Here is a 14,510-nt window from a genome sequence, read left to right on the forward strand (position 1 = left end):
TAGCTACATGATCCACAATTGCAAAGCTTCTAAACCATTGCTCAGCCAGAAGCCTGCACTTCTTGCCCTAATTTCAAAGGGCAATCAGTCAGTTCAGACTTTTGGCAAGAATGATCTGTTCTTTTCCAGAAATAGATGGGAGGAATAGGAAAATAAGAAAGGAACTGCATGTATAGATGGGGTAAGATTGACAAAGGAAATCAGCATCTGGCTTCTTGCAAGATTACCTTAAAAGATAATCAACTTTTGAACAAATGTATAAAGGGGAAGCAAATTAGTTTGCGTAGTCTACAATTCCCATTGTTTCTATATGCACTGACATAATATGATAGAAACAATTTGGTTTAATGGTCAAGACACCAGGCAATAAAGTGGAAGACTGTGAGTTCTAGTCCTGCCTTAAGCCATGAAAGCTAGCTGGGTGACCTTGGGCTAGTCACTCTCTCTCTCTCTCATCCAAACTCATCTCATAGGGTTGTTGTCGTGGGGAAAACAAGAGGAGGAATGTCTGTATGTTCACTGTCTTAAGGTATTTGTAAAAATAATAGAGACAAGATACACACAAACACACATATACACACAGAAATACATACATACGTGTGTGTATACATGTGTGTGTGTGTGTATGCTTCCTCACTGCTTTCCCAAAGATGCTGCCTCACCAAGTATCCTTACTTTTTTTGAAATAATAGTATAAGTCAGCTGAGTGTCCCTATTTTATTTGATTTGAAGAGATCTAGAACTGCAGGCCTCAACCTTTTGGGCACCAGGCACGGGTTCTGTGCAGAGAAGTTTCTCTGTGGACCGGAGGGGGTATGGTTTTGTGTGCTGCCTGAATCCCATGGATAGGGTTTCACTTGCACGGATCCGTTCACTTGCACGGATCGGTCTCTGGCATGCTGTGGACCAGTGCTGGCCCATGGACTGGGGGTTGGGGACCCCTGCTCTAGAACAGCAAGTTTTTTGCTCAAATGTAGCCAGGAAGCTGAAAAACAGAATTCCTCACCAATCCTGGCTCTCTATCCAAGGTGCAAGGAACTGACGAAGTTCCATTGGAAAGCTGTCACTGTAAAGCTGGTGGAGCTGCTCCAAGTATCGTGTGTCCAATTGCTGCAATTGATTCCACTGTGCCATCTTGGCAGCTGACTCTGGAAAAAAGAAAACATACAGGGCATTTTAATGTGAGCTCTCTATTGATGAGTCAGGATGATACTATCCAAAAATATCTAATAATCAATAACAACCATTCCTGATTCACAATCATAAATAAAAACCTAACAGTATAAATCTGTAACAAAAAGGAAAATAAAGACCAAGAAAGAAGCATTCCTATTGGCAATTTATATGTATTTCAATTCATTTTAAGTGATTTATATCCCATTATTTTGCTTCTGATTTTTAGTCATAATTATTAATGATGCATGCTAGATAACTGAGAAAGCCAAAGAATACCAAAATACCAAATTATGTGCTTCATTGACTCCTTTCAACAATTCCAAGAAGGCTCCACACCCATTTGCACCATTCAGGTGACCTTGACACAGGTGACCTACTTCCAAGTGGCCTTAATGACTCTCTAAAAGAATGCAAATGACAACTATCTGTAAGGAATATAAAATCCTTCCTTTCCCCACCATCCAGTCAGAGCTGAAGAAGCTTCTTAAATGAGAAGCAAAACCTCTTCAAAGAAAAACAAGAAAGTCCAGTTGTCTCTTGATTTCTCTATAACTGCGCCACTCACTCCTTCAATCTCCCAATAAAATCCCATTCTGCCTCTCCATGTTTTCTCCTAAATCTGTTAGCTGTTACTACATTTACACATGTTCTTCACCATTCTGCACTCTTTGCTGATAGTTGCTCCATGAATTCCTATTGTCTCCCCCTTTCTTCCTATGTATACTTTATTACTTGCACCACCACCCACATTCTTTATTTTACTTTCCTCAATGCTTCCAACAAATCTGTTTTGCAGATCTGTTTCTTAAGTTTCTTAATTTAAGTTTAATGGGGTAAACTATATCCACCTGTCTAGCCCAAGTTCAGTACATTGGGATGTTGCAGCCCATCAAGTACTCATTTTAAAAACTGACTGCTTTAAAGCATTGTGTGATGTCACTTGTAGTTTGTCCCTCCTCCCTATTATTAGTAACAATTGATACTGTAAATAGCTATGGCAAAATTCTAAAAGATTCTCTTTCTTCTAATCCCCAATGGCTTTAATCCGTAATTGGGAGTCAGTCATTAAGACCTGGACCATATTTTGCAGCCTTTCTAAGACACTGAGGAGATTAAGATGTTACTGATAGATGCACCGTTTTATAAAGGTTCAAACTTCTTAGAACTGTTTATCATGTTAAATGGCTGTGAAAAGTTATAAAAAAATTAATGTTTCCAACTGTTATAAAACTTTAGTCATCTGAATAAAAGTATTGCCTCTGTGAACTTTTTTTTTCTCCTGGCCAACATGCTTGGAACTGCTTTTTACAAAATAATGTGATGAGACAGCTGAATCACTTGAGTGTAGATTTTTTTAATGTCTTGTTCGGTTTCCCTTATAGACCAATGAATAAAGCATTTTTATATAAAGCAGCTGAAAATGATAGCGGCAAATTATATAGTTGGATATACCAAGAGGTCTTGATTTCTCTTCTTTCCTATATGCATGATGACTAAAGCTATATGGTTCTATGTCTACTAGCTTTACTGCAGAAACCACCTAATCTTCAGAGAGTGACAAAAATTAGCAGGGCAGGGTCACCTGGCTCTCTGAGGAACTGCTGTTCCACAGGACAGGTGCAGTCACAAAGAAGGCATGACTCCAGAATCCAAAAAGATGCTGTTTAATGGAAAAGTCCTAGAGATACCTGCCCTGCTAGAACTTGTGGGACAGGCAGACCCAGTCCTGCAAATAGCTTGGTCCTATGCCATGTAGGGTGGTAACCAGAATCTTGAACCAAAAGCCAACTGGAAATCAGGGTAGTAATCTAGTAATCTCTTTGATCATGCTCTATACTCTCAATGATGAGTTTCCTTCACTGAGGGCAAATGGGATTTTTGCAAATATTTTACTGTCCTCTATGAAAAGAAGCAAGCTAAGAGAGTGTAAAGGAAATCCTGTTTTTTTCTTCTTCAAAACAGGAGACAGTGAAGAGGAACAGGATGAGAAAGAACTGGGATTTGTGGCTACAATGAATAATCACAAAATCTTCAAAAGCAGAACTTATGTAAATAAATGTATGACTGTGAGGCAAATTTATTTTCTAATGGACATTTAGCAAAACTAGATGACAGAAATTCAGTTTTGTTAAGTTATTTTTTTGAAAAATTCCAAATCTCTGATTAGTGCACCTAATATGCTAAGCAAACTCTTGCTCACAGTTGAAGTTTCTGTGAAAGTGTAACAGTCTGCCTCCTAGCTCAGGAAGTTGTGTCTTTACTTTAGGATAAATGTTTGAAAACTCATAGTAATTTGCCCAGTCACAATGAAATTTGGGCTGAGTATTTCTCAGACAGACAGCTCACATGTTTCGGTGGTACCTTCTCTCCCCAATTAGGACAAAATGATCCAAGCGATTGAGAAACAATAAGATTAGTTAAATTTGAAAAAAATGTTGTGTTGCTTTCTTAAACTGTGAATACCTTTCTAAATACTAACATCTCAACCTGCAACAATTTGGCTCTTTTAACTTTCTTAACATGAATTTATCTCCTCTCCTTCAGAGCAATCCAGTCAGCAGGTATTTTGAATTATTTTCTGAAATCTCATTTCTTAGAAACTTCAGTTAAAGCAAGATATTGACAATGCTATTTTTACTTCAGATCATGTTCCTGTAAAGCTCATAGTTCTTTTCTGTCAGTAATTTAAATGTTTATTACAAACGGTCTCTAGACATTCCTTTATTGAATGACAAAGATTTTTAAGTAGATGGAACAGGAGATGAGACACTGTTTAATTAACAAATATTTGATTTCATCACTGACTTGGCATGGGGCACTGGCTCTTATACAAATTAAGCAACATAGTCTCTATTTAGAATATATTTGAGAAAGTCCATATGTTCTATTAAAATATCAGCCCTTCAAGGTGGGTACTAAGAAACTGATCCCATGTAAGTCAGTACTACTTTTATTGTAATAACTATAGTCACAGAATCTTGTTAAATCTGAATGCATTTATCCCTTCTTCCCTTTATATTCGTGTTGGTCTGAGATGTTTACTTTCTCAAATTAGCTCTGGGGACACATTTATCTGACTGTTGCCTTTACATGGCTCTTCCTCCTGTCCTCTAAGGCCATTTCCTTTTCCGTCTATAGAAAACAGCTTTTTTTTTAAAGTATATATTTCTTACCAGCAGATAACTCAACTGATGACACAATTGTCTCTTGACCTCTTCTACTCTCTTTAAGAAATGTTGAGTACAAGTTAATTATATACATTTAGGGAGGTCTCTTGCTTAATGGCTTTCCAGCTGACTAATTTTGAAGTCTTTTCAAATATATTCTAACCTCCCAAGTTTCAACTAGGCTCAAATTACTGTTCTTCCTAAGAATCTTAAGAAGTGTTCTAATTATAAATCTATTTCACTGGTTAAGGTACATGCTAAGATTATAAGATTCTTTGGTTTACAGATCACAACTAGTTACAGTATTCCAATACATATGACACAACACAGTTCAGGTTGTTGATTAATGTAACTGCTTTAACCTAAAATTGACATAATCTAGCAGTATTTCTTCAGATCTGAAAAAGCTTTTGACATGGAGGTTTTTGAAATAACTCTTGACTCAGTTTGGGTTTTCCCAAAGTTTTATACTGTGGATCATTTTTTATTACTATATCACTAAATAAGATAATGTAAAAACTACACTGTGCTTTAGAAATAAATAATACATTTCAATACTTAATCTTATTTCATTAAGGTAGAAGTTGGAGAAAATTAAATGTGGTGCTGCTTTATTTCTTTACCTTTAGGAGCTTGCTATTTGGAGCAATTTGCCATGATATTCAGAAAAAGACCTTTACTTAAATTTGTTACCAGACATACAATGTTAGTTAGACAACATCTTTATATTTTTATTTAAAAGAAGAATCTAAAGTCATGGCCTTTATTTACAACAATAATTTATTTATTTTTTAAATAAAAAACAACCTGATAAATGCAGTCTGTGTATGACTATGGCCTTTTGCTCTTTAAAAAAGAACCTGGGGATTATTGCCAAAAATACAAATATGTATATATACAAGAACTTTCATTTACTATTAAGAACACATCATAGCACTATCAGTTATGGGCTTTTGAAACTACGTTCATGCCACAAATTATGTTTAAAAGGAGCTATATATATAAAAAAAGGTTATACAAAGGTATGTGGGTTGCTATAGGACAACATCCAAAAGCATAGCTGGGAAATCCCTGGTTCAAGTTTCATCTTCGCCAAATGACCCTAGTCTCAGCCTCCCACTTGCAAAATGAAAATGATTACTAAAATAATGGTTTACTACATAAAACGTTCACAGAGATATTAGAGATGTAAGTAGTATAAATTATTCTAAATTCTAGGTACAAGCAAAATACAATAATGATCATAGTAGTTGGAAAGTACATCCATAACCAGCTTTCCTGAGAGAGTATCGTTTGGGAACTTGGCTTCTAACTGATTATCATCGATTGGTAATTCTATCAGAGTGCAGCCAAGTGAAAGATGGGATTATAAAATTACTGATTTTATTTATTTTAGTGATTTTAATATGTTATAGTCAGATTTAAATCTTGGATTGTTGATAACTGGACACTGGAAAAAGGATTTTTAAATAAATCTACTTTGATTGTATTTCTATTTTGCCAAGCAACAAGTTCTCTAATGGTTGTATTTATAATTTCTAAATAAACATGCATGGGATTCAATTATACAGCTAGCTCAATTATACACATACAAAGTATGTGTATCTTCTCCAATAAACTCACACCCTTATGTAAATGTATCTATCCAAATCCTAAAATAATTCAGTTCTTATCTGAGTAAAACAAGGACCAGTTCGGTTACAAAATACCCCCAAGAAAATTATACAGAAATTTTCTTTGGGTTATTTTATAAATGACCTAGTCCTTGTTTTACCCAGATAAGAACTTCTGAATTATTTTAGGATTTGGATAGATATATTTACATAGAGATACAAGTTTATTGGAGAAGATTCATTTAGAAATTAGGAAGAGTTTTCAAACAGTGCTTTTACTGTTATGATGCAATAACAGAAAATTATTTCAATATATGGAAACCTTTAAAAAAACTGTAATTTCCCCACTTGTTCTTCATTCTATTAATTACTCCACTGAAAATTTAGAAGATTAACAAAGGCTATCATTAAATTGCATTTACTATTCCAATGCCACTACCAGATTCTGATAAATATATGTGATCAATTATAGAACAATGAAAGGAATGGATGGCAAAATTATATTATAATAGTATAGCATAATAAAAACCTATTTAAAGGAATATGTAAAATTCTGGTGACATAACATGTAACAGTAACATTTACTGTGGCTGTGCTCCCTCACAAAATGAAAAATTGAAAGCCCCCTACAATGAGATAATACCCCCATAATAAAAACAAAAAAGAATCTTGAGGCATCTCAATCCCTAAGCTTTGTGAACTGCATCTAAGTGAAGCATGGAAGAGATTTTCACCTCAGCTGTCATTCTCCTCAAAAGCCCATTCTCTTGCATTCCCCTTAAAAAGCAGGAAAGGGTTTTACAGTAAATGCAGGAGGTAGTGCTTGCTGGGAACTGTTTGGGAGGCAAGGAAATAGCTGCTTTCGGATTTGTTCCATGCACACTGTATGTCATTTGAAAATGAAGTATAAAGCCAAAAGTAGAGCCAAATATAACCAGCTGCGAAGAATCTGCATACAATTGTCATAGGATATAAGGGGGGGGGGAGGAGAGAGATGTCTTAGGTGCACATAACTTTGTATAATACTTTATCAGTGTAAAGGCCCATTTCAAACAGAGAGAAGGATGGGTTGAAGAAGAAGGAGAAAGAGGAAGCAAGAAAGAGGGAAAAGGAAGGAATAAAAGGCAAAGAAAATCCAGATTGTCTGTCTGTCTATCTGAATTCTCTTTAAGTCTTTACTTTCCAAAACAAAAGTATCAGGAAAGGCTTTTAGTTCCCCATAACAAAGAATGTGAATAGAAACTGTGGGGGGAAGGGGGGCGTCACCTGATTGCTCCAAAAGTAAAAATATCACCAGAAAAAAAGTGAAGAGACACATAGAGGCATCAGAGCAGGGGTGTCAAACTGCCGGCCCATGGACTGAATATGTCATGCAGAAGCCACACCCACCCCAGCTCCGGCAAGGGGGAAAAAGTCACGATATGTCACGTGATGCAGCGAATTTGACACCCTGCATTAGTGGGATAGGAATTATTTTGCCTGCATATATTTATTTTCTGGAAGTTTTTACTATTTTGTTGTTTTCAATAGTTTTAATTGTTTTATAGTTTTAGAATTGTAAGCCACTTGGTTGAGTTGGGCTGTTACAGAAGTTGAATAAATAAATAATACATATTTCTCTTCTTATACCTGGAAATCTTTTCTGCATGTGTTGCAAACAAGCTTCATTTCATTTTTTTCTTGGAAAACATTTTTTTTATATTTGTTTGCAAATTTCAGTATAGAATAGGGTAGAAACTAAAATAGCCCTGTTCCCCAATAAAACAAATCTTGTCAGAGCTATGTAAAGAAATGGAAACAGAAACTTTTGAGTCTCTTCGTTAATGTTTCTTTAACAAAAATGATACTTGCTTGACTAATATGACTTTTGGTTCTTGCTCTGAGCTTTGGAAGGCACTAGATCTCAATCTCATCTATGAGAAACAATAATATGCCACTGTGAACTCCAAACAGAAAGCAAATAATAAGGGGACAAGTAATTTTAAAAATATTTTAAGATAGAGGCTGCTGCAAACATATCTAGTAGACCTGTATGGAGAAGTTGAAAAACAGAATGGCAAAAACAGACATCTCTGTGATCAATCTTTTCTAACCTAGTTGCTCCTATCTCCAATCTTGTAGTTCTTGCCCCTTTTCAGGCAGAAGTGTAAGTTCACCTGGGGCTGAATCTCTTTTATTGTTAAAATAATGTCCTATTTTCCTTAACAAAACTGAATTCACACAGGATTGTTCTGATAAAATTTTAATACAAAACTGGAAGTTTTTAAGAAGAGACTGGACAGCCATTTGACTGAAATGGTGTAGGGTTCCTGCCTGAGCAGGGGGTTGGACTCGATGACCTCCAAGGTTCCTTCCAACTTTATTATTATTATTATTATTATTATTATTATTATTATTATTATTATTATTATTATTATTGTTGTTGTTGTTGTTGTTGTTGTTGTTGTTGTTGTTGTTGTTGTTATTATTATTATTATTATTAAAAAACAACCAGCCAATTACAGTCTTACAACAACATTACACAGCAGCAACAAAATAATACATTTTATAACATCAGAAAGAGATTAACAGAAAACCAGCTGCCAGAGACAATACTGAAAAGTCACCTGTCATTTAAACAGGGAGGACTTCTAAAGAAGAAAAGTCTATAAAACTGACCTTTAAAAAAAAAGGCCTTCCTCTTGGAGGATTCTGGCAAAACTTTATTCACCAAGGATGCTTAAAACAGGACTTTAGATATCAAGCAACATGCACAAGAGACATATGGTCAAATCCCAAGCCATTTATGAACCTTTGCCTGAACTCTTTCACAGGCCAATTCACATATCACACCTGTCCCTAATTCAGTTAAGATAATGAAAGATGCAAGAGGTATGAAATATAATTATATAAGCATTTGAAAAACTATTTCACAGCTTTATGAGACACCCAGTTTTCAAAAGGCATTCCTCACCAACGTCAACTTCACATTTAGTCTTACAATTTATGTAAGGGAAGAGTCTGAGGAACTTGATCTTTCTGACAATGAGAAATTAATTTACCCCAGAGATGCAGTTTTTCTTTAAGATAAAAATTTTATGTGACATCTGCAATTCTCTTATTTTCATATAGTAACATTTTTTAAAAACAAAACTAATTCTAAAAATTCATTATTTTTTTCTTCAGATCAAATTAACAAGAAAAGTAGTTCCAATTATAAAAGTTTACATTAAATTATAGAATTCAAATTGTCATATTTCTTTTCTCTCCCAATTAAATTTTAATTATTATTAATATTTGATTCCCAATAATGGAGGCGATTAGCTCAATCAGAGAATAATGATATGACATTTTTGACAGGATGAAATACTATTTTCAGGATGATGCTTATCTTCATATGTTTTCTTCCTTCAATGTTACTGCTTACTTATATGCAAAAATAGGAACATTAAATAGACAAGCATCCTGATGAGGCCTCATGGGAATTATCCTAATTCAGTGGGAATTATTCTAATTAAATATACAGTGTAAGTTATTATTACTTTATTTGGACAACAATCAAAATTTTACACAATCAGCACTTTCTGAACTTCTATCATTTCGGTTTTATTTCTATACATTTATCCCCACATCATTCACTATTCTGTCATTTCCTATAGAAAAAATACATCTTCCTTCTCAGTATTAAACAATTGTATATATAGTATAGGGTTTTTTTGCTTTAAACCCACACATAAACCCATAGAAAGCAGTGCATCACTGGAGACATCAAAATATAATTTTAAGTCAGCTGCTGTATATGTCATCAAGTATTTCTACAGAATGATCCAATAGATAGAAATTATGTTAGGAAAGATACACTGGATCTGTCAAGAGAAAATAGTAAGACAAAGGGGGCACAAGAGTAGAGTCTGGCATGTAAAAATGAAATACTTGTGTTTTGCAAATGCCATGGGAAGTTTGTGGAAATACTGGCAACCAAACCAGTAGTCACACAAGAGTCTCATCCACCTTTAGCCAATTACATGTACTGTACATAAGTAAAAGATAAGACCAATGGGGCTTCCTTGTTGTTGCTGTGTGTGTGATATTAGGACCTGTAAGCACGAGATCTCACCACACTTTTAGATATGAAATGGAAAAATGTCGATATACAAGCAGTCTCTGAGCAGTCCAGTCAGCAGATATAAGCAAGGTAGTTTGGAAATGTTTTGACTAGATTCCTACAATTGAGCACCTCTGAGGTACAGCTTAAGTGTGTCAGAAGGCATATCAATATTGTGAATCAGAAATTCTAGTCCTAACAGTGGTCTTAAATTGAGGACTACCTGTACTCTAGGGACAGTCTCTTGGAAAGTAGGATCATAGCCATAGAGACTTAAATTCCACAAAGGAAAAATCATGCTATCATACAGATGTCTCTTAAAAAGAGAAAAGTGGGACAAACCCAGCTACGAATCAGCACAATGTCTCCCTGGGAAGCTCTAAACCATAGGCACAGCAATCAAAATGATCCTCTGTCAAGTCCTAACCAAACATTCATTATAAACTGATGGGACATTCAAAGCAAGTGCATGTTTTATAAGCAACTGTCCTTCAAGTAAGTTGACTGTCATATAGAAATTATTTTCAAATGATGCTTTTATATCTGATGCTTTTCAAACTTATGAGTACAGAAACTATTATTTCATTGTTCAGCAGAACTAGATTAGATAGGCAGCCAGATTAAGTTTTAATTGAATTCAGTGATTTCATATCATTTAACCAATCAGTATTTTGCACTAGAGATATTTTTGTGTCCCATATCCCATATTGCTGAAATATAATCCTCAGGAACCAAAGGGTACATTTGAAAGCACATGGAAACTACAGTCTAGTAACCATTGGTAGACCTTCATCTCTCCACCCTTGTATTAAAAATGTCATTTTGATAATGAGTTTCTTGTCAGAAGACTTGAGTTGAAGATGGCTTCAGATTTTAACAGTTGGTAGGCCTTCTGAAATTTCAAAATCTATTCATAGCAGAGCCAAATATAATATATCTAATATTCTTTATCTCAGCCAAATGATCTGCTACCTCTTTATTCTGGGTAAACGATGGAAACAAATTTGTTCTGCATTCATGACCTTTAACAAGCTTAAGATAGTCAGGCTTTCATGTCAGATTATGATGGATTATGCCTAGAAAATATATTACTATTCTTTATAAACAAATATATTGTTGTCTTATCTTGGCTTTAAATTTTGTCCTAAGACAATGTTCAGATATTTAAAAGTGTAGATGTAATGTGATAGAATAGCCAAACAAATATGATAAAAATGAGTTACTTGTATACTGTACACAGTGGAACAGGGCCTTTATTCTCAATAAGCAGCCTAGGAATGCTGAGCAGTTCAGGCTAAGCAATACTTATTATAGAAGATATGGTAATGGAAGAACAATATTACTTCCCCTTAGAAGTATCAAATTAACAAACAAGCATTTCTATTTCTTTGAAAGCTTTCTCCCCATCTTTCTTGTCCTCAGTTTTTTTCCCCTGAAACTAGCCAAGAGTTGTTGTTAATTGCGAAGTCGTGTCCGACCCATCGCGACCCCATGGACAACATTCCTCCAGGTCTTCCTGTCCTCTACGCTGGGAAAGCCAAGAGTATGGAAGCCTAAATACTCCAATGCATACAGCTGGGGTAAGGAATGGTAATCATATAAAATGGTGGTGGAATATAATCGTTATCAGATCTATCCTGCACAGAACTCAGTTCACCAATACCTGCAGACTTTAGAACAGCCTTCCTCAAGGAAGGCTCTCTCCCTAAACTTTATAATTTGAGCAGCAAAGAAATTGAAAAAATCAATAAGTAAAGAAATGAACCTGGACTTCTTCTGAAATTCAAATTCAAGTGCTTTAGCAGCATTGCTTTCAGCCAGGAATTCAGGGAGTTGCAGTTTTAATATATCTGGAGTTATGCTAAAGCAGCGGTTCTCAACCTATGGGTCGCGACCCCATTTGGGGTTGATCGACCATTTCACAGGGGTCGCCAAGCAAGGCTGTCCACCATTTTTTTTCCCTTTTCCGGCGGGTGCCTTACCTCCCTTGGGCTGGGCCAGCTGGTGGTCGGCCTGCTCCGTCTCTGCCGCTTGCCAGCTACGCCTCGGCCGGCACAGGGGGCGGAACCACGCATGTGCGGTGCTCCTGGGCAGGGAAAGTCCTCGACTTACGACCGGTTGGGTAGTCCTCGACTTACGACCGGTTTAGTCCTCGACTTACGACCGGTTTAGTCCTCAACTTACGACCGGTTGGGGGTCGCGGCATTAAAAAGGTTGAGAACCACTGTGCTAAAGCATAAGAAAACCCAGGTATACTAATCCAGTGAAGGCTATGAATATCACTGGAATACTAAGAACTATACCAGCAAACAAAGGCCTATTTTGGAAACAGAAAATAAACATTTCTTAAGATGTGTAAATCTCACTAGATTACCCAGTATTGCATTAGAGTTTTTTGTACATAAAGTAGCCTTCTTCCCAGACTTAACCTATTGAAGGACTTGTGAAAAGCTGTATACCAAAACTCAATTTAGGCAGCAGTGTCACAAGCCACAATGAATGGCCAGTCTTTTTTGTGAGGTTACTGTAATATGAGATAAGGGTGAAATCTTCAAAACTCATGAATAGGTAAGCCACAATTAGTGAAAAATCTAATTTCTGATTAGGCATCATGCTGACATTACGTTTGAATAATTAGTTAAATCAGCTGTGTCAGAAAAATATAAAAACAACATCCATTCCATACTCTAGACCTGTGTTATCCTAGTCTTCTAGTCAATTTCTACCCATTGTTGGGGAAGAACAGACTTCAACTTCTCTATACTGGTAGTTTGCAAAACCGTATATTATTTCTTATTTTCCTGTTTCCTCATTAACTCTATAGGATATGGAATTTTTATATACTGATACATATAGTTTTTTAGACTAAAAACACACAATTCCTATTTAGCCAGATTTTTGGAGCACAACTCCCATCATTCCTATGCAGTATAATTATTCTCCAGGAACTATGGGAATTGTAGGCCAAAACAGCAAACAATACAAAACCTATTCATCCTTGCACACCATACATATTCACTGGCTCCCTAAGAAGGTAATGGCTGCCAGGGTCCTCTAAATTGCTTCACCAATTACCAGTTATTCCTGCTTGGCAGAACCAAATCAGTTAAGAAGTCATCAGATACCCCAGCTTTCCTCCAAAACCAGGCACCGATGACAGAGTAAACGAAGACTCTGTTAATTTCTTTTCCTTTTAATTCCCACCTTGCACTACTCTTACCCAACTACCTACTTATCTTTTCTTCCTATTTAAGCTCCAGAAGTGAGTTGAAAGACACTTCCAATTAACGCTATCTCTAATTTATACAACGGAAATCGTCGATTCGAAAGTAATAGTTTGAGATAAAAGCATCCTTTTCATGCATCAGAGATATGCTCTAATGGGGGAGGGGAGCACTCTGCATATGTTTGGAGGCTAGATCTCTTTTAGCAGTTGAGATTTGGCAATCTCAAAGTTCAGTTCTATTCTTAGTGGCCCCGTCCCGCCCTACCTCGCCCGTATTCCTTCCAGTATCATCTCATCTTTAGCCTACCTTCGACCTGCCCAGTATAACTTAGCCACTACTGGGGTCGTCCGCGTCTCGACGTCTTGTTCCCACAGCTTCCCGTCGTGAGCTTGGTCCTGCCCCCCTCACTCGCAGCATCAATACTACCCTTCGTTAGCGACCAATCCCTTGCAGTTCCAGGGGATCTTTCGCCGGAGGCGCACCAGGCAGCCAATCAGCATGCGCCGCTACTTTTATTATTCATCGGGCTGTTCCGGGTTCTACTTCCCCCTCCCGCCGCTTTGCTGGAAAGACAGCTGAGTTCCGGGCAGTGTGTGTGACGTAGACGCCTCCGCTGTTGACTTGTTTAAAGAAGGGGGAGGAGAGGGAGGAGGGTTAAATTGCTCCGAGGCTTTTAATGGGTGTGCGTGAAGATCTTACGGGGCGGGGCCGGGACGGGTGTGGGCGAGTAGAGGGTTGGATCTCCATTTTCTCCAAAAAATGGAGGCGCACCGTGTGCCACCCGCGGCTCAGCCGAAGGAGCCTGGTCTATGGCGGTGCATTGAGCGAGTTCAGCGAAAGCGTGCAAAAGGGAGTAATCAGGAAGCGTTGCTGATTAGACCTATTCTCAGTGGGAAATTGCGCAAAAGGAGCCTGACGCAGAGCTCGTCTCCTCTCTTGGAAGATTCATCCATTTTCTCGCCCTTCAGTTGCAGCGGTGGTGGCGGTGTCGAACGCTCTCCGGCTGGGGAAAGGGTGTCTCTCTGTCTCTTCTCTCTCTGTCTCTCTCTTCCCCCACCCCCGTTTATTTTTTGAGGAGAAATAAAGGAAAATGACAAGTTTGTGCTGGTTAGGATTTTTATTAAAATATAATTTTTATTAAAAATTATAATTATATTAGTGAAAATTACTACAAACTAAAAGAAAAATAGGAGTAAAAGGTGCAAAGGGAAATAAAGTGAGACATAAAGAATAGAAGAAAAAA

General features: G+C 36.8%; 1 protein-coding gene across 2 annotated transcripts in view; it reads right to left on the minus strand.

Moving 5' to 3' along the window:
• STAT3 (signal transducer and activator of transcription 3) overlaps positions 1–13,684 on the minus strand; it is a 49,030-nt gene extending 35,346 nt beyond the window's left edge. For both annotated transcript variants that reach the window (XM_015810462.1, XM_015810461.1), the window contains exons 1-2: positions 13,574–13,684; positions 1,007–1,148 (exon numbers count right to left, since the gene is read on the minus strand). In XM_015810462.1, the coding sequence (XP_015665948.1) occupies positions 1,007–1,134 (128 nt within the window). In that variant the 5' untranslated portion in view covers positions 1,135–1,148; positions 13,574–13,684. The remainder of the gene's footprint in view (positions 1–1,006; positions 1,149–13,573) is intronic.
• Between the last annotated feature and the right edge of the window lie 826 nt (positions 13,685–14,510).

Source organism: Protobothrops mucrosquamatus, unplaced genomic scaffold (genome assembly GCF_001527695.2).
Source record: "Protobothrops mucrosquamatus isolate PMUCROS unplaced genomic scaffold, P.Mucros_1.0 scaffold10, whole genome shotgun sequence".
NCBI lineage: Eukaryota > Metazoa > Chordata > Lepidosauria > Squamata > Viperidae > Protobothrops > Protobothrops mucrosquamatus.